The sequence below is a fragment of the Macrobrachium rosenbergii genome, chromosome 15 (genome assembly GCF_040412425.1).
Source record: "Macrobrachium rosenbergii isolate ZJJX-2024 chromosome 15, ASM4041242v1, whole genome shotgun sequence".
NCBI classification, from domain to species: Eukaryota; Metazoa; Arthropoda; class Malacostraca; order Decapoda; family Palaemonidae; genus Macrobrachium; species Macrobrachium rosenbergii.
The window spans coordinates 35,948,188-35,970,120 of record NC_089755.1 but is presented as its reverse complement, the minus strand read 5'-3'; the positions used below and the strand labels follow the sequence as shown (position 1 = coordinate 35,970,120).

The following is a 21,933-nucleotide window of genomic DNA, read 5'->3' as shown; positions in this document are numbered from 1 at the left end:
CATATGTCCATTTCCCATTACCTTCTTAGAATCTGGTTCTGCTATTCTTTGTCAGTTCGAAGTTTTTCCCATCACACTTTCGGGAGGAACTCTTCCTTTTATTAGCAACATTCTTCCCCTACGTTATTCTTACTTATTGCTTCCGCTCATCACGAAGATTAACACAGCTCAGAGGAGAATGGTGGTTTGGATGCTTTGTAACTTTGAGAGGCTGACGTCACTGCTTTATTTCTTTCTTTTTTTTGGAAAATTTTGGATATATATATATATATATATATATATATATATATATATATATATATATATATATATATATATATATATATATATATATATATATATATATATATCTAAGTTTCTGTTGTATGAGAGAAATGAGATGCTGCTATCTCATTGTTTATATATATATATATATATATATATATATATATATATATATATATATATATATATATATATATATATATATATATATATATATATATGTATATAATAATATATGCATATATGTATATGTATATATATATATATATATATTATATATATATGCTGTATATATACAGTATATATATATATGTGTGTATCTATCTATCTGTATATATATATATGTATATATAGGATATTCATCTGATAAAAGTATTTATCCGTTTTCGTCTAACTTTATCGCTCACTCTTCTCAGAAAGCTCATAGAATCTATTAAAACTTCGTGAACAAAGAGAACTAAGTAAAAATTTCTACGAACGTACTAAAGACCAGGCTTTTACCAAACCAGTGTTGCTCACTTATCTCATTGCCAGAGGTAACCAGCCGCGATAATTTTCTCACTTCCTTGAACGTGCATTCAGGGTCCTTGCGAAGGTCGGGAAAAATAAGTTTCGTCAGGATGACGTTAAATCCTGAAGCAGGCAGTCTCCTCTACTTAAGTTAAGCGAGGCAAGATGAAGTGGCAACTGTGTGTTTTCGCAGTATTGGTTAGTTACTGAATATTGTTTTGTGTTGATATGTTAGCTTATATGTCAAGGTGAAATTGTCGTTATTCGATCAAATCCATTCGGTGAAAGTGTTTATGCGGGAATAGAACCAGAGAACAGACGTGTTGGTTGGAACAGCATTTGTGCTATTTCTGTACAAATTTACAGCAGGCTTTTACTGCTGTATTGGCCATCTTTCAAGGCTACCATAATATTGAAAGTAATGGAACTGTGTATGTGATATATTGAAGCCGAATGAAAAGGGTGGTGATTAGAGTTGTTAAAGCAATTTGAGGCGAAATCGTGGTAAATTGGTGGTAAGGAGTTGATGGACAGCATACTGGTGTGGTTTTACTGCTGTTGCTAATAACGCAAGCATAGTAAAATTTAAAAGGATGGAAGTGGTTATAAAAGAGTGAGTTCTTGCAGTGCTTAAAGTTTCAAACCGCCGTTAATTTGGTAAAATGAACTGTATTTGAGAATAAATACTACAATACCAAGGTGAGTTTTGGTTTAAGGCGTACACGTAATGACTACAAGAGCAAAGTGAAATTCTGACCGCGATAAGCGGCAGTTTGCAATTTTGGTTCTTATTTTAGCTTCTGAAGACTTTCGTGAGGAAACTACCTTTTCCCCTGAAACTGGTTCAAGGTATTGGTTGTCGCGTAAGTTAGTTCCGAGTCATTAAGAATGTCATGAGTTTTTGTGCAAGGTATTTAAAGTAAAATTTTCGTGATTGTCTTGCTCAATCTTCACAGCATCCGTTTTTATTTTTAAATATTTGGATAAAGCTTAGCATTATCATGTAACTTCCAAGTATCCTATTGGCTCTTTGGAAACTAAAGGAATCCGGTATGTTTGTAGGATTTGTGAAATCTGTAATGTTTTGCTTTACTTTTTATAAAAAATTACCTAAAACGTAAGCATATTGTAGTTTTGTTCATAAGCAAATCCGTTATCTTAAATTTTGCGTCAAGGTTAAATTCACAATTGAGTAATATTGCTTTTATTCGCATTTCCACATCCACAATCTTGGGTAGGCCAATATCCAAAGGTATTCTTTGGACACTGGGGTAGGCTAGCTTGCATTTAAACCGTACGTGTTGTGCCTATCACGTGGTTTTTATAACTAGGTAGTGCAAAGTTAATATGCGTGCGGTTTAAAAGGAACTGGGCAGATTCTGAGAATTATTATAAAGACTGTTAGCCATGGAACTTGAGGGTTTTACCAAATGAGAAAGAAGTGGAAAGTAAGAATATTTTTCAAGTCACATTGTGGAGTTGCCAGACGTCTCCTTAGCCTGCCACGATGCGTACTTTTATTCTTGAAGCGCACTGTACCTTGTACGTGTGTTGAGCATTAATCAGCAGATTATTTGGTTGGGATTGTGCAAGGATACCAGAACTTGGCTGGTAAATTTACTTGCGGTATCAACGGCGCATTTGTTTTCGGTTAATGTGATAGTCTGAAATTTTAAAAAATTTGGATGAACATCGTCTGATTAGTTGATCTGGGATGGCTAAATATGCTGGACAATAGTTCTCAAGCATATTTTTCCTAACCTAACTTAAGGTGCCACGTCTTATTACAGGCTACCTGCAGGGTCACATCCTAACCTAACCTTGTCTAAGACTATATTGCTAAACTTTGTGCCATCCCAGTGCTGTACAAAAAGAATTTTAAAGGTATGTCCTTGGTCAAATTTTCATAGGATATGAAGCCCCTAGGTTCCGTAATCACAGCACTGGTGGTATATTTTTCGGGTGGAACTATATGGTTTCAAGTTTCATGCGCACAACATATTGAGAACTGGACCTGGTAAAACTAGAAAGCGGACCTGGTAAAACTAGAATGCTAATTGGACTCTGCAGGCTCATTTAATTTGATAAATCTTCCGAACTGTTCAAGTAGTATGGTTGACTGGTAAGTATAGACTTATTTTCAAGAAAAATTATTGGCTCTGAAGAATTTTAAGTGTTTAAAATGAAAGTGCAACCTGATTATGAAGTGGAATAATTGGACTAAAAATGGAGTAGATGAATGTAAAGTTTGAAATTGTGATTTTTTTCAGGTGCTTGTGGGTTTTGGTGGTAGTTCTACGATAAAATTCGAAGGTAATGGGCTTTGTCTTATTTTAATTTGATGTATTTGACATGTCATCGCCAGATTTCTATGCCCCTCTTGTAAGAAAAATTGTAAGTTTTTTTTTTTTCCTTTAATTTCAGCTTTTAAACCTGCCCTACATAGTTCTTCATACCATGCTACTGTATTTAGAGACGAATGCGGAAGCCACCACTTGACTTGCGTTCCCAGGGATGAATGCGTTACTGTCACCCCTGGTATGTCGGTTTTTATATGAGTTTTAAATGGAGAAAATTGAGGTTTTTAAATCGAACCATTATACACATACAAGTAAATGACCTCTTACTACTGAATAACACAAAGATGGATGTGTAAACAGCTAATTCATATTTGAAGATGCCTGATTATATCTCTTCAGGTCCGAACATCAATAGTTTAAAGTGACATTATTTTCTAACTAAAAGTGACATTATTTTCTATTTTGACAATTTTCTAAAAAAGTGACTATTATTTCCTCTTAACTAAAAGTGACTATTATTTTCAACTAAAAAAGTGACATTATTTTCTAACTAAAAGTGACTATTATTTTCTAACTAAAAGTGACTATTATTTTCTAACTAAAAGTGACTATCATTTTCTAACTAAAAGTGACTATCATTTTCTAACTAAAAGCGGACATTATTTAAACTAAAAAGGTTTTATATTATTTTCAACTAAAAAGTGTTTGTCATTATTTTTCTAACTAAAAAGTGATCATTATTTTCTAACTAAAAATCGTCATTATTTTTCTAACTAAAAAAGTGTTTATTATTTTCTAACTAAAAGTGACTGTCATTATTTTCTAACTAAAAGGTGACTGTCATTATTTTCTAACTAAAAGGTGACTGTCATTATTTTCTAACTAAAAAGTGACTGTCATTATTTTCTAACTAAAAAGTGACTGTCATTATTTTCTAACTAAAAAGTGTTTGTCATTATTTTCTAAACTAAAAGTGTTTGACATTTTCTAACCAAAAAGGGTCATTATTTTCTAACCAAAAAGTGTTTGTCATTATTTTCAACCAAAAAGGGTTTTACATTATTTTCTTAACTAAAAAGGGTTTTGACATTATTTTCTAACTAAAAGGTGTTTGACATTATTTTCTAACTAAAAAGGGTTTGACATTATTTTCTAACTAAAAAGGGTTTGACATTATTTTCTAACTAAAAAGGGTTTGACATTATTTTCTAACTAAAAAGGGTTTGACATTATTTTCTAACTAAAAAGGGTTTGACATTATTTTCTAACTAAAAAGGTTTTACATTAAACTAAAAGGGTTTTGATGATTATTTTCTAACTAAAAAGGGTTTGACATTATTTTCTAAAAAAGGGTTTTGACATTATTTAACTAAAAAGGGTTTGACATTATTTTCAACTAAAAAGGGTTGACATTTTCTAACTAAAAGGGTTTTGGGTTTGATTATTTTCTAACTAAAAAGGGTTTTGACATTATTTTCTAACTAAAAAGGGTTTTGACATTATTTTCTAACTAAAAAGGGTTTTGACATTATTTTCTAACTAAAAAGGGTTTTGACATTATTTTCTAACTAAAAAGGGTTTTGACATTATTTTCTAATCATTAAACTGCATTATTTTCAACTAAAAAGGGTTTTGACATTATTTTCTAACTAAAAAGGTTTTGACATTATTTTCAACTAAAAGGGTTTTGACATTATTTTCAACTAAAAAGGGTTTTACATTATTTAAACTAAAAAGGGCTTTGACATTATTTTCTAACTAAAAAGGGTTTTGACATTATTTTCTAACTAAAAAGGGTTTTGACATTATTTTCTAACTAAAAAGGGTTTTGACATTATTTTCTAACTAAAAAGGGTTTTGACATTATTTTCTAAAGGTCCCTGAAGGGAAGGCTGATAATTACAAAGCACAGTGAAAGTGCTGTACCTCTTGCTTCCTGATTTATGAACTCAAAATACCTAATCAGGCATTTATATTCTATTGATACGGGATCTTTAATACCCTAGGTGGCCAACTCGAAGGGAGAATATGCCCTGTAAACTTTGTCTACGTTGGTGGCTACTGCTTGCTTATACCCACCAATGAGAAAGTGTATTCACGATCGCAAGTTCAGGTACATGACTACTGTACACTCCTGAATAGCAGAGCTTTCTATATTCAAAGCGCTAGGGTAAGTGTTGGATTAAATTTGATGGAAGTTTTTTACTTTTGTCGAGGATTAAGAGGTTTAAAAATTTCTAAAGGTTAGGAGCTTCAAAGTGGCATGAAAGTGGTTACCATTCCAAACATGGAATAACCAGTATCATGCCTAGGACAGTGTACAGTTTGACATTTCTAATATTTTAAGGGGGTTTTATTTCAAGGATAATTCCTTTTCTGGAGCATAATAAGCTTAGTGAATAGGGAGTTGAATATAGAAATTAGAGCATGGCGCTTTCAGGCATGGAGTAAAATAATTGTTCCTCTTCAGTGCCAGGGCATTAGACCAAACATTCATAAATCAGTCAAATTATTAAAAGGGCAGCGTTTTTTTCTTGTTTTTCATGAGTCAAAATGTTTCCTGAAACCCCAGCTTGTTTTAGGAATGGACTGAGCTGGAGAATTTAGTCAGGTCAAGGAAAATAGATTTGAAGATAGACATCTACTATTGGCTGGATGCTTACTGGGAAGACAAAACCAGGGATCGTTGGGAGTGGCGTACAACAGAGGAGGAGATACAGTGGGAGAAGTAAGCTTTAATACTTTAACTTTTAATGATTTAACCAATACTTTAACTTTTAATGATTTAACCAATACTTTAACTTTTAATGATTTAACCAATACTTTAACTTTTAATGATTTAACCAATACTTTAACTTTTAATGATTTAACCAATACTTTAACTTTTAATGATTTAACCAGAGTCCACTTTACCCGTTAAGCTTCCCTACAACAGAATGACAACCAAACAAACGTTCCTTGACAAATGATTATTCGCCATTGTTTTTATTTAATTGTGATGGCTTCATAGTGGAAAAAATTTCCAGGATTCTGAAAGGGACCAAATGTGGTGAAGAAAATCTGCAAATTGTAAATGAGAAGAATGCGTGTTTGGGGTTCCTCTACAGCTCTGCGAAAGACTGCCTAGCTTTGCACAAGGTGGACTGCTTCAAGAAACAACTGTTCCTTTGCAAGCTGGGTATGTTGCAATTCAGCACTCTTCTTTCATTGTGCAATGAGAGTTGCAGACTGGTGCATTATGAAATGGTCTGGAAAAATCTTAAGGAATAATCGTTAGTTTTCTGTAAATATTGAAAATTTTTGTAGTTGTACTAAAATTTCAATCGTCAAATTATAGGTGTTCACGACAACAGATGTAATGAAAACTCAAATAACATATGCTGTTACTCCACTTCATATGACTATTATGCACAGAATCTATTAGGAGGTAAGGGTTCCTTTTGTAGCAAAGTAGTGGATTTTTTTAATCAATGCTGTAAAGGACTCTGGAAACTTTTGACCACTGGTAAATAATGTTGAGCATGATGTAAATTACTTCAGACATAATTCTATAAATGCTTCAAGTGCTAAAATCTTCTTAATAGGTCCCGGTACTCACAGCTCCTTCGGAGATACTAAGGAAGAATGTTGGATTAACGTACCAGCAATTGGGAGCTTGGTGGAGTGTGATAAAGGTAAGGTAGCAAAGTGATAGCTTTAGAGAGACTTCATTTGAGCACATGGTAATACTAGCCCGCACTGAATTTCATGTTAAATAGCCGAATGATTGTAGCTTTTGGCCGTACTCTCAAATTTTTAGAAGGGAATGTAGGGACAGGTGGGTTACGTACAAACAGATTAAAAAGGAAGGCTTACATAATTTTCTCGCGCCAGTTTTGAAGGTAGCTAGAGCAAAAGTTTCATTAATTTATATATTATATTTGTCAGGAATAAGTAAATCGAGATATGCAGTCGGGAAAATATATTGTCCTTTATTCTCCCTCATATATAATTCCCGATTCTTTTCCTTCGATATAAAAAAAGGAATAACTCCTAATGTGTAACTGAGTGTATTGTATACATCGCAGCTGAGGCTGTGCCGTCTTAGAGGTAATATTCTAGTTAGGGCCTTTATTGAGGTACTAATATTTTAATTTTTATTCCGAATCTGTTCTCACTTCTACCAGCATTGGATATAGTGGGCAGGCTTCAGCCCTTCCCAGAGCCTGTGAGGATTGATACTTCTTACTATTATTTCACAACAAACGATTGTAGGGGGGAAAGACTGTCTGTGATTCCGAGTCCTGAAGTGCACAACTTTATTGTGGGTTACATGCTTACCGAAGAGAAGACCTTCTCGGACTTCAGGTTTACAATTGGCTTGAAGTATGATGCTGATCATGACAGATTTACTTGGGATAATGGTAAATATTACCTTGAATTTTATTAACTATAATATATAGTAATGACAGTCTACCTAGAAATTTAAATTATAATAGTATGAACGTAAAAATATTAATACCAACCTGATGCGATACATGCTGGTTATTTATGATAAACCTAATTCAGTTTAGGGCATTTTCTTCTGCTGTCATAGTTGTCTCCATGTTTATTTTAGGTAAGTTAATAGACTACTATAACAAAACATACTGGGCTGATGGTCAGCCAAACAAGAGAAGTGGTTTAGGGCGAAACCCATGTGTTGCCTACAAGAAAACTGGGATTAATGCTTTTTCATGGCACTTAATCCCAACTCCGGGGTGTGAAGGTGGAAATGCAGTCAAGGTGTGTGAATTACCAATGTAAGTATATTAAAACTTGATTAAGTCTTTAGTGCATTATGAACTCCAGTAGATCAGTATAGCCTAGATATTCTAGAATACTCTAGATCTTGAAAGTTTCAATGAAATATCCTCATTCCACTGAATTTAAGAATTTGAGACTTTAAATCTTGGATTTTTTAGTTAAACCATCCTCATTCCCGTAAATTTTAGAATGTACAGCTAGCTAACCATCTTCATCCCAGTGAATTTTAGAACGCTGAATATCACATTTCTTGATAGTTTCCAGTTAGACCATCCTCCTCATTCCAGTGAATTGTAGAATGCCTTTATACTTCCAGTCGAAGCACCAACATTGTTCCAACACAGCAGAAACTAGAATGTGGGCAGAGACTAGAGAGAGGTGTTCTTGCAAGGTCAACATATTATGACTTCGACTATCACCAGGTCCAGTATGGAGAATTCCCCTGGCATGTGGGTACCTCAGATATTTTGTATTAGAATTAATCTTTTTCATTCATTTCAAAGAGTTTGCTTAGAGTGTGTGCTTGGAAGTAATTCTTATCACCACACGATAGCCTCGAACGTTAATGCTTTATGGCTTTCAGATTCTTCAACTTCCAAATGGAAGTTTTAATACTCCCAAAGTGTGGCTAGAATAAAGTTCTTACTCATTTCAGGCTGCTGTCGTCCAATCTCAAAACTACCACGGTGGAATAGTTCAGCTTTTTGTCTGTTCCGGTGCTTTGATTCACAAGCAGTTTGTTCTGACTTCTGCTCATTGTGTGGCTATAACAAATACTGATTTCTCGGTAAGTGTCATAGATTAATCAGAAATTTGAAAATGGTTTTAGTTGGGAAACCCTTCTATGATCTGGAAAGGTGGTCTGCATGAACAGGACAGGTGTCCAGAGAAATAAAACCTTCTGGTCTGAAATTTTAAAAAGGCTAAACTGCAGGGTGAACTGCAGTTTTCCCTATTTCATGAGGATACATTAGTCTCAAAGTTGTAAATGTATAAAAGTTGTAAATGTACAAAATGGTAGAACTGATTTATGAGAGGTCTGATAGATTTAAATTATTAACAGGCATCCTTGGGCGAATGGGATCTATCTGATGAAGCTCATCACATCTTTGACACTGAGTTGATCAAGATAGTGGATATCATAATTCATCCAGGTAAGACGAGGAAATGGGACAAAAACAAAAATTGGACTGCCAAGCTCATGCCCTTATTTTGAATATTTTCCACCCCTAACAGCCTTCTCTTATAGTTGTGTATTCTGGTGTTTAAATTTTCAGGCTACAAAATCGGTGCTGGGGAACACAATGACATTTCCTTGCTTCGTCTGGAACGCAGTGTCGATATTGCCAACCACCCTCAAATAGGCTTAGGATGTGTACCAACACCAGAGCTCTTCTATCAGCATCAGGGACCGTGGGAGTGCTTTACCCTTGGCTGGCCAGAGCAAGCTCTCAAGGTAAGTGAAGTTCCTTAAAGCATTACTTGGAAGGTAGGAAGTAGGAAAGCGAGATTTAATATTTGAATGGCTGATCTGCAGATTTTGAAAGGTTAGGATTTTGAAAATTTTATGACTTAAACTTTTCTTGCAGGAGAGGCGAATTCTCCAAAGATTGGAGACTGAATTGGTACCAAAGCGGAAGTGTCTAGCTTACATGAGGAACTTGGCCCCTAATTACTACAATCCTACAGCATTCGGCTTTGGTGCAGCTGAATATGGCTATGACAAGAAGTATGGCTATCATCATGTGGCTTACAAACAACATGGTTATTTCGAGTAAGTGGAATGTTCATTTTACTGCAGTTCTAGTTAATTCACTAATAATTTTAAGCCTTGCGCTGAAAAGATTTAAAATGTAATGCATGAAGGATTTAATATGTATTTAAAGCTTAGAGTAATTCTTGGTACTCAGCAAATCCATTAAGATTTATATATTTGAGGTAAATGAAAGTGTGAAATAAGGTAATAGTCGGTTGTATTTAATCTTACAGCTCAAGAATACCAGACTTGTTCTGCGCTGAAACCTATGGAAGTGATGATTGCATTGTAAGTTATTTTTTTGTTAAGGACTTATTTTCTTGTTAAGGTCTTCTTTAATTTGTAAGATGCATTTCATTCCTTTAAGCAAATCTTTTATTCTCTGAATTAATATTAATTGGAAATCTTGGCCAAAGTTCAATTCTCTGTTATTCTATGGATTAGTATTAATTGGAAATCTTGGCCAAAGTTCAATATTCTCACTAAAATGGCAAACTTCAACGAGTGAATTACATTAAAATTCTATTGGTTTGTAACAGTTCCATCAATTACTTGATAACTTAAAACTATGTAACTTAAATTTCAAATTTCATGAAGGTTATCTGGTTAATCTGCAATTATATTTCATTTTAATTTTCTAGTTTCATTAAGTTTATTGCATTGTTACAAATTTCTATTTCAGAATGACAATACAGCCATTCTTGTCTGCCGGAAGCCTAGGTTTGATTTCGGCAATCCATTCTCCTCCAATGAGGAATACGACCAGCACAGGAGTGGTCCCTCGAGGTACGATTTTGCCAACAGCAGGATCGTAAACTCCTACGGCCAGAACAGATTCGACGGGGACCAGTGGTACGTGATGGGTCTTCGTCACTCACTGTCGAGGTGTGGGAAAAGGGAGAGGGGGGGTGGCCATGGTGGTCCGCGTGGGCCCTATGGAAAGATCTACACGGAACCTTATCAGTTGTTCACTCCCGTGAGTGACTACCTCTCGTTCATTCACTCCCATACAGATACTCTCCGTGTTTAAATTTGTAGCTGTGTTGTATAAGATTTTTAATAAATATTTTAGAATGTATATATTTTTAATAAAAGTGGCTCGAAGATTAGCTGGAAATTGAAGTTCTAACCTCTTAAGAGAGCTGTGGTAATGGTGTATTGTGGGTTTCTGAAATTCTTGACAGTTTTCTCAAGATAGGCGGAATTTACCATTATTCAGTGACTATGCTTGAAATCTATGCTATCACGATATACAAATTTCCTAACTTAAATTTTGATCCAACCCAATGAAAGGTGAGGGTTCTGCCAACAGACCCATCAAGGTCATAAATGAAGCTGGAACGTAAGGGCTTGTGTACCAAAGGTCTTGCCACCCGATGAGAGAAAGAGTTTTAAGGATTCGGTTCTCTGTTTTCCAAATATGGAGTACTTTGCATTTCCAGAGTAAGATGTCCTAACAGAAGTAGTTTTAAACTAAAAGTGAAAGGTTGTTATTGGTAGACTATTTAATGAAGTTTAAATTTGTGGGAGAATTTGGGGATAATATACCCCCTTCCCTTCCATGGGCAGTCTTACTAATATCTACAACGTTAGATTTTCATTCAGGACCATGGTTCCATGCCCCTTAAAGGGATAGTGCCATCAGCGCACCTTAACGCGGTGCACTGTAGGCATTTCTGAAGGCTCATTGCAGCTTCCATTCGGCTCCTGGCTACAACCCCTATCGTTCCTTTTACCGTACCTCTGTTCATATTCTTCCATATTACTTTCCAACCCCTCCTAACCATTGTACCATAATGCAACTGAGAGGTTTCCCTCCTGTTAATCCTTGAAACTGTTCCCTTTCAGCGCCGAATAACCTCGTAGGTCCCAGTGCTAGGCCTTTGGCCTAAATTTTGTTCCATTCCATTCCCATCATTCCATGAACAATGTAGTAATTCTTTTAGGGAATGTTACTAAGCAGTTTTTAGTATGGCCTTTTTTTGGATAACTGGTAAATGATGGTCTGTATCCTGGTAATTTAGATACAAAAAAAAAAAAATACAGTATCTTAACCAAAGAAACTTTGCATAATTCGTGGTTATAAAAATTGGCTTCTGTTAGGATGACTTGTATATACAGTAGCATGAAGGCTCGAACACTTCGTGGTTAGCCTAGGTAATGGGTACTAAAGGCCCCAACTACACGTAGAGAAGGTGCCAAAGTGTAAACCTTAAACCACGTTCAAATTAAGATTTTGAGGAGGTCGATAGGGGCCGCGTTAGTGATGACATCATGAGCGGGAAGCCTAGGTAAACGATCGGAATTAACCTTGCCAGTTGTTGGGCTCCACACACGTAGTTACGCATGAACCTGTGGATCGTACTGTTCACTGTCACTACCACCTTGAGTGCTTTTTACGCCTTGTAGGAAAAAACGATGATCAAGAGAAGCAACCCTTCAGTTACTCTTAAATGTAATGGCGACAACTTTGTGTGGAATGTTAAAATTCTGGCCGTGGGCGTGGCCAGTGGCTACCGGGAATTGCTGGTCTGGTATCTAGACCAGAGAAGCCAGGGTCAATCTCCCTGCGGGCAGCACCATCATGCACTTGCCCCATGAGCGGACGGAGCTTAAAGCCTTGTCCACACTAGCGGGCACTGCCCGACGGGCAAACACTGCTCCCATAACCCGTTCCACTATACAAGGTTGGAAGGTGAGTGGCGCCATGAACGGAAGAGGGTAAGTGACAATAACTGAATAAGCGAGCAAACCAGCGAGAGCAGTTGAACCCAACACCAACCAGTATGGTGGTTTGTTTCACTAATGGTGGTGGCAACTGCCAAGCCTACTCAACGAACTTTACTGACCGACCGAGTATGGAGCCAGGACGATGCGATTGTCAGGTAACGCTGCTTCAGAAGCGAGAGAAAATATAAACAGCTGGACCGTCGGGCACTTACAGCTCTCTTTATACTCTAGCTTCTGAAGCAGTGTTACCAGACAATTGCATCACTCTGGCTCCATGCTCAGTCGCTCAGTATAGTGGAACAGGTTGTGGGAACAGTGTTTGCCCGTCGGGCAGTGCCCGCTAGTGTGGACGGGGCTTGAGTTTGCTTGAAGCCAATACTTGAGTGCAGGTCTGTTAAGGCAAGATGGACTGATAGGACATAGGTACATAAGGCAAGGAGGACAGATAGGACATAGGTACAGACACGCAATTTAATAAAAAATAGTACCTTCTGCGGGTCAAGTCAATCAGTCTAATGGAATCCACCTGGTGAAGCGGTAGAGTGAGTGATTGCTTGGTTAATGAACCGAAGTTAGCTCTGGACCGGCAATTCGAAGTGGGAATGTGACAAATTAAAACAAGCATCAGAAAATTACGCGTGATTGCACGTGAGTATTTGTAGTTTACTAATGATCTGTCAGTATTTAGCCACTGCACAGATGAAATAGCGATTTTATGACCTCTTGGTTATAGTGTATTTAGTTAGGAGGAGGTACTTCGCTGGCAGATTGTTTAATTTGGTTCAAAGTAATTAATCTTTGAAATGTTCGATTAAAATCATACATGGTTGCTCACTGTATATAGATTAGGTTAATTAGATTTCTTTCGAAGATCTGTTGTATCTTTTTAGAAAAGGAGGTATTGTTTTGTCAGCTTATATTTGTTAATATTTGGTTTCCTTTGATGCAAAGGGGAGGGAGGGAGAGAGAGAGAGAGCGCGACCGGGTACAGGCATGTATTGAAACCTAACCTGAGGCAATGCTAAACTTAGTCAAGCGACCTATTTTTCTTACTTTCATGGCGTACCAATCAACGTTTTCACATCGTATGATGTTTCTTTGCTGAATTTCAGTCCTTTCACTAAAGTAAGTCAGGTCCACCTGCTACAATAGGTTTGTGAGGACTAAGGAACGTTAATGTATTTTTTAAATCTATTCCTGATTGATGATCGTCCGTTTAGCTCAAGCCTTTGAGCTCTTTGTTAGTAGTTTGTGTCGAGCTCGTTCGCTTGTATCAAACGTATTTCTGTTATCGTTTGTATGAAAATTAGATCATTAGTCAACCTGGTGTTTATTAGAAGTAATGCTTAATGTTACGAATACGAACTGAAAATGACTTGTGATGGTCCAGTTTTCTTTGAATATGCAAGGAAATCAACGTACCGTATGTCTTGTACTTGACATAAAGTGACTTCTTTTGCACAAAGGTATTAGTCGATAGCTAGTTGGAAGAAGTAGTGTGTGACTGAAGGGTAGGAATGCTGGTTTAAAAAAAATTATTTTTTTAGGAAGAGAATCTTAGGGAAATATTAAATTTGTTTATGAAGAGAATTTTAAAGGAAATTTGATTTTTTATAAAAATCTTGAGAAATTCGAATTTTTTTTATGAAGTGAATCTTAAGGAAATTTGAAAATTTTTTTTATGAAGAAAGTCTTAGGAAAATTTGAAATTTATTATGAAGAGAATCGTAAGGAAATGTGAATTTTTTTATGAAGAGAATCCTACGGAAATTTGAAATTTTTCTATGAAGAGAATCTTAAGGAAATTTGGAATTTTTTTTATGAAGAGAGTCTTAAGGAAATTTAAATTTTTTTTATGAAGAGAATCTTAAGAAAAATTTGAAATTCAAGCGAAATGTAATGCATCGAAACATTCCTACGGAGAAAAAAAGTTTATTGATATTATTAATCGCAAATTGAAAGAACTGAGATAATTAAAATTGAGGTTTTAAATGTTTTCCCAGGCGATATAATGATGCAATTAGAGAGTAATTCATTTTCCTGCGTTTTCAAAGCGTGGTTCACAGTTGTTTTTTTCCTCCTTGGAATGTCACGTTACGAGAAATCATTACCTCGAAGTTATCTGATGTTCGTATGTTTCACACATGCATAAGAAATACGTTCAGTTTCAAAGTAAAATGTATGCCGTGAAGTATTCACGAAGTGAAACTATTTCGCTTATATCCGTTAACCATGAAATTCATAACATACACACATATATACATATACACATATATATATAATGTGTATATATATATTATACACATATATACGTACATTCAGTAACCCATTATGATTATCGCATCGATCTTTAAATATACTCCAATGCACGTATTATGAAACGACACAAACAAAATGAATGATACTTCACAACATGCTTTTCAAACAGTTATTAACAATGAAAATCAGAGCTATCAACACGGTCGATAACACCCTCCAGAACTACAGTATAAGTTAACACGAACGGTCAGCAAATTCCTTTGAAAGACTCCGTTAACTCTTTCGGGAGAGTCTCACGTTACCTAATCCATTCAGAAGAGAAATGGAGAAGTCATCCCGTCTTGAAGTCTCTTGGACGCGGCTCTTTTTTTTTTTTTTTTTTTTTTTTTAGTGAATTTGGTTGAGGAGTTTATGGATTTCTATATAGCCATTTTGTTTCCTATTATTTTTTTTCTTTGTTCCATCGCTGAATAGTTTCTGAGTTGTGATACACACACACACTCGTAGGGCTGAGGTTTATATAATTTATATACATATATATGTGTATATTGTATAAATACTGTAGGGGCTATATATATATATATATATATATATATATATATATATATATATATATATATATATATTAAATTATATATTTATATAATTTTATATACATATATTTGTATAAATATAATATATATATATATAGTATAAATATATATATATATCTAATATATATATATATATAGGCTATATATATACATATATATATATATATATATATATATATATATAATACATATATATATATATATATATATATATATATATACGTATATATTGTATAAATATATATATATATATAATATATATATATATATATATATATACATATATATATATATATACATATATATTTATGTGTATGTAAACATATATACAGTATACACATATATAATATATATATATATATATAGTATATAATATATATATATATATAATAATAATATATATATATATATATATATCTATATATTATATATATATATATATATATAATATATACTATATATATATATATATTTATATATATATATATTATATATATATATATATATATATATATATATATATATAAATATATATATATATATATATATAAACGTAATATCTAATGTGTCTAATTTGGAGAAATTTTGACCGTACTCACGTAATGAAGTGACGAGTGCAAACACTGTTTTAAACGCTTTCAGTTTCAAACTACACCATGCACGAAATAAAAAAATACGCGATAAAAAAAGAGCCGATAAAAATAAAAAGTCATCTGTTTTGCAAAACGTAAAGTAAAAATGACATTCATTTGTTTGCGACATAAATAAAAGACAAATAAGAGAGGCCTTGTTAACATATACAGAAATTCTTCTAAAGATTCCACCTTTGCATAATCATGACTATTTTTTCAAGAGAATTTACCTCAGTACATAATAATTATGTGTGGTATTGTCATTGAGACTCTCCTGTTATTAATAATTGCTCCAAGATGTTTACGCTTAGAAGGACTTTCGTTTAATTTCAGACTCCTACGAAACATTTTGTAAGCCGGGGAGTGCCAAGGTAAACATTTGCAATAGGATATGTTTTTTTTTTTGTCTGATGAACAAGGAATACAAAAACAAAATTAAAATTAAAATCTTTAGACGCATAATCTGTAGAAAAATTATTGTAAAGAACATTGATTTAATGAGGTTATGTTCAAGCGCGATAAATTACATTACACATTCTCGAATTATTTTCATTTTCTGGTTTTTTTTTCTCGATGCATTCCTGTGTTTGTTGTTTAACTTCTAATCACGCTGAAAAAAAACAGTAACTTATTAAATAAGAAATATAAATTTCCCTAAATACGCCCTTACTTCAAAATGCCTTATTCTAATTTCCATCGCTAAAAATCCGGAGGAGACCGGTAAACGACATTACATCTTGCGCAGCGCGTTAGTCATTTGAAAAAAAAAAAGTCCCTCCACTGGAAAAAGGCAAATTTGTCTTTCATTTTTCTGTTTTGGAATCAAATTAAATTGCTCCAAAATTTGTAGACTTTTTCTGTTCCGGGAAATTACATTTGCATATCAGAGTAGACATCATATAATATGTAGATTAAAGCTGTTTATGGCTGTTTTACATATTTTCTTTCACATTCTGAGTTTTTTTTTTCTATCCTCTGCCTTTCATCGGTGTTTTTTGCAGTTTTTATTTAACGGCTCTCTTAGATAACGTCAGCTTTTTCTGTGTGTGTGTGTGTGTGTGTGTGTGTGTTAAGCTTGGCTAACACATTCTTTTAAAATGATTTTAAGGAAAATTCTGGGTCTTAAACTAGTGTTTGTTCTCGCAGCACCCACCTCTCTCTCTCTCTCTCTCTCTCTCTCTCTCTCTCTCTCTCTCTCTCTCTCTCTCTCTCTCGTTAACACTGAATGGCTTGTTGTCCCAGTACTTTGCTTTGCATCTAAATTCCGTGAATCCAGTTTAACGTAACCCCCTCTCTCTCTCTCTCTCTCTCTTTAACGCCGAATGGATTCTTCTTTGTCTCAGTGCTTTGCTTAACAGTCTAAATTCCGTGAAGCCAGTCCAGCGCAGTGCTCTCTCTCTCTCTCTCCATGAAGCCAGTCCAGCTCTCTCTCTCTCTCTCTCTCTCTCTCTCTCTCTCTCTCTCTCTCTCTCTCTCTCTCTCTCTCTCTCTCTCACGCTGAGTGGATTAGTTGTCCCAGTGCTTTGCTTTTCAGTCTAAATTCCATGAATCAGTCAGTCTTAATCTCCTAATCTCTCTCTCTCTCTCTCTCTCTCTCTCTCTCTCTCTCTCTCTCTCTCTCTCTCTCACGCTAAGTGGATTAGTTGTCCCAGTGCTTTGCTTATCAATCTAAATTCCATGAATCCAGTCCAACAATTCTCTCTCTCTCTCTCTCTCTCTCTCTCTCTCTCTCTCTCTCTCTCTCTCTCTCTCTCTCTCATATGGGATTAGTTGTCCCAGTACTTTGCTTATCAGTCTAAATTCCATGAATCCATTCTCTCTCTCTCTCTCTCTCTCTCTCTCTCTCTCTCTCTCTCTCTCTCTCTCTCTCTGCCTTTAGATGATAAAGATGAGCAGTAGCGAGGTATGTAAATATGTCTAGTGGGAGGAGCTAACTTTAGGCGAGGTAAACTCGTTTCCTGAAATAACGCTTTAGTACACGAATGAAATCTAAAGATTTGCACCGTTTGAAATGCTCTAGTTCTTGGTGATAGGTCTTTCATGGAGAATAAAAACCTGTTCACAGGAAACTGAAAGTTTTTCGTGCAGTATAAAGGACGTTAGGAGAACGAACATTTTCAAGATAAACGTTTTTTGGACGAAACGGTAAAAGTTCTAAGGAAAATAAACGTTCTTTTTTTTTTACAGATTCCTCCCAGAATATTACTTATTCACGAATTGTGAAAGGGATGTCAGCAATAATGATATGTTTTAGGAAAAATCAGAAATTCGTAAAGATAAAAGCGCCTCATAACCACATCCCCGGAGGTGGGGTGTTGGTTGGTTTGGTTAGTGCCGTCAGTGCACCTCATGCAGTACAATGTAGGCATTACTTGAGGTTCTTTGCAGCGTCCCTAGGGTCCGTAGCTGCAACCCCTTTTGTTCCTTTTGCTGTACCTCCGTTCATATCCTCTTTCTTCCGTCTTACTTTCCACTCTCCCCTAACAATTGATTCATAGGGCAACTGCGAGGTTTTCCGCCTGTTACACCTTTCAGACCTTTTTAGTGTCAATTTCCGTTTCAGCGCTGAATGACCTTATAGGTCCCAACGCTTGTCCCCTGGCCTAAATTCTCTTTCTAATCTATTCTCTGACAACTACAGGCAAACGCACATCAAACACGCTACGTACATTCCAACAATCTAATCAAGGAACCATCTGATCTTTGCCCATTCAGGAAATGCTTGAGTTTGGCGTAAATGCCGAAGGAATTACGGTTCGACGCTCGATGCTCTCCGAAGTCAATGAAACCGTCGAATAGCGTTTCAATTACCGGCTGTGGACGAATCGACACTGAATTCGACGGGTAAAGACAGGCGCTGAAGGCTAGAACCTGACGAAGATGATTGATTCAGGGGAGTGGAGCGGACGGGATTTATCAAGAGATAAATCCCGGTTGGGTTCAGATGGGGGATTCGTTTTTAGTAATGTGGTGGCTTATTGGTGTAATGTTACTGCTCGATAAGTGTTATTGTTATACAGAAAAGCTCAATAGTTTTTCTTATTATTATTATACCAATAGTGACAAAACCAGTAAGTATTATTCTTATAACAGTAATTATAATACTTTTTGGTATTATTATTACACCGATAATAATAATAATAATAATAATAATAATAATAATAATAATAATAATAATAATAATAATAATAATAATAGCATAATAAATAATAGCATGTTGTATTAATATTGTTGTATATTATTATTAATATTATTATCATTATCATTCTAGGCACATAGTTATTGTTAGTAAATAAAGAATGGTGAATATGTTTTCCTTCTAGGAAATAGACAAAAGACATTAAACTCGTAAGATTAAAAATCAATATTATTTACTAAAAAATACTAGGATGTCAAAAATATATGACCTTTAATAAAGTTATGCACGCGTTATTTTTGCAGTCCCTATAAATGTCATCAGTTGGGTGTCGAAATATATATATATATATATATATATATATATATATATATATATATATATATATATATATATATATATATATATATATATATATATATATATATATATATATATATATATATATATATATATATATATATATATGTAATGTTTGTCATTGTGCATTTGTAAGTACAAAAACATTCAAATGTATGTATAGTTATTTCGCGATTTCACGTTGAACCGTTTGCTTATCTTGCGTGCGTCCTTTTTCGCGCAAGCGCAGTCTGTGTTTATTTAGTCAAAATTTTCAACCCATCTAGCTTGGCTGGCTGTACATGGTCCTTTCGTGGTAGGGTCTCCTTTGCCTAAGTTCTCTTATTCATTGGAGCAAGCTTTCAGTCCTTGTTCTACAGCATTCAGAACCAGGTAGATAAACTGTCTGTAACTTTTCCAGTTTATTCACGGAAAGCAAAGCGTCCAAAACGTTTGCTTTGTTGACTGTACAAGTCAGGATTTCTGTGTCAGGTCAAAGTTCACCTTCCTCCTATAGGTAAAGAAAATGTGGACTGTCTGTAAATAATAATAATAATAATAATAATAATAATAATAATAATAATAATAATAATAATAATAATAATAATAATAGATTATAAAATAAAGAATAATAATAATAATAATAATAATAATAATTGCAAAAGAATAATAATAACAAAAGGTTGTTACAGATTATCAAAAGTAAAGAATAACATACTTTTTTTAAATTTATATTGCAGATTGCAAAGAAAATATATTTAGTTCGGTGACGAAAGGTTGTTACGATCGTGTAGATCACAGTTATTATAAGCAAAATCATATGACTTTTTTTTTAAATATATATCAATTATAATTTATATAATATAATATATATATGTATATATATATATATATATATATATATATATATATATATATATATATATATATATATATATATATATATACTATATATATATATATATATATATATATATATATATATATATATATATATATATATATACATATAATACATATATATATATATATATATATATATATACATATATGTATATTTACATATATATAAGACACATACAGACATATATATATATGTATATATATATATATATATATATATATATATACATATATATATGTATGTATGTATGTGATAGATAATACAAACAATAAAATTTATTTGTGAAAACATCCCAGAGAGAGTAACCACTTAGCCCTTTTCAATTTTGAGAAAACTATACAGAAATCATCAACTTAGTCAATTCGATTTTTTGGCGCATACGGCTCAATGACGTCACCCCTTAGAGCAAAGTCTATTCCCGGCTATAAAACCCTTATGGAGTTTCATATGTCCTCATAGAAGTTCAGATTATTATGAGGTCTAGACACCTGGTTCGTTAAATTTACGACCCCCATCTCTAGTTTCACGTTTTCAGATCATTCGGAGAGGACAGAAGCTGGTCAGGATTGGTGAACTCAGATGTGAGTCATTTGATTATATATATATATATATATATATATATATATATATATATATAATATATATATATATATATATATATATATATTATATCTTATATATTATATATAATACATATATATACATATATATGTATATATAATATATACACACACAATTACACACACACACACACACACACACATATATATATATATATATATATATATATATATATATATATATATATATATATATATATATATATATAATATAATCAATATAAAAAACAGTCGTATTCCAAATAGTACCAATTACAGTTTCGAAAACAATAAATTCCACTGTAGTAATAGGAAACGAATTAAAGAAAGAAATCAATGCTAAACAAAAGAAAGAAATAAACAAACGACAGAAAGTTTATGAGCACTTAATAAAAGCCGTTAAGAAGGAATAAAATTGTAATTGTAAAAGTTGAAAACCGTAGTAATGCATTGTTATTATAATCCGATTAATACAATAAACAGAATGATAAAAGAAGGGGATTAGATTAAAAAGAACTGGAAAAAATAATTCCTAGTTATACGTGAGGTTGCCACATACTCTTACACCGCGTAGGGAGGTGGGGGTGGGGGGTGGTGGGGGCTGGGTGCCATCAGCTCACCTCACGCGGTGCACTGTAGGAATTAACTAAGGTTCTTTGCAGCGTTACTTCTGCCTCTGTCTGCAAACCCTTTCATTCCTTTTACTAAACCTCCGTTCACATGATCTTTCTTCCATCTTACTTTCCACTCTACCTGACAGTTGATTCATGTTGCAACTGCGAGGTCTTCCTCCTGTTACACCTTTCAAACACCTTTCAAACCTCCTTTACTCTGTTTCCGTTTCAGAGCTGAATGACCTCATAGGGCCCAGCGTTTTTGGAATTTGGCCTAAATTTTATATTCCAATTCCTACCATACGCTTGCTACACTACATACTGTTAAAACACTAAAGTTTTATTTTTATCTTTGTTACATTCGAATGTTTTTCGGTTTTCCCTGTATTTTAATTTTTATACAACGAAATCATTTTGTCTGGAAAAACTTTGCCTAAATAACACACATTTATTCGTAGATGTTCTGACAGCATAAACATAAATTGCAAGCATTTTGAGAAATAGAATATTGA

The 21,933-nt window shown here is 33.9% G+C and overlaps 1 protein-coding gene across 1 annotated transcript; it reads left to right on the top strand.

The window, feature by feature from the left end:
- Positions 1-858: 858 nt before the first annotated feature.
- LOC136846550 (uncharacterized) lies at positions 859-10,724 on the top strand. The gene is made up of 17 exons (XM_067117411.1): positions 859-972; positions 3,045-3,087; positions 3,199-3,312; positions 5,081-5,244; positions 5,657-5,802; positions 6,101-6,252; positions 6,412-6,501; positions 6,659-6,748; positions 7,241-7,477; positions 7,672-7,855; positions 8,176-8,308; positions 8,515-8,646; positions 8,923-9,013; positions 9,137-9,315; positions 9,449-9,633; positions 9,849-9,903; positions 10,298-10,724. The coding sequence occupies exons 1-17, from the start codon at positions 940-942 to the stop codon at positions 10,643-10,645; spliced, it is 2,376 nt and encodes a 791-aa protein (XP_066973512.1). The 5' UTR covers positions 859-939; the 3' UTR covers positions 10,646-10,724.
- Positions 10,725-21,933: the final 11,209 nt, after the last annotated feature.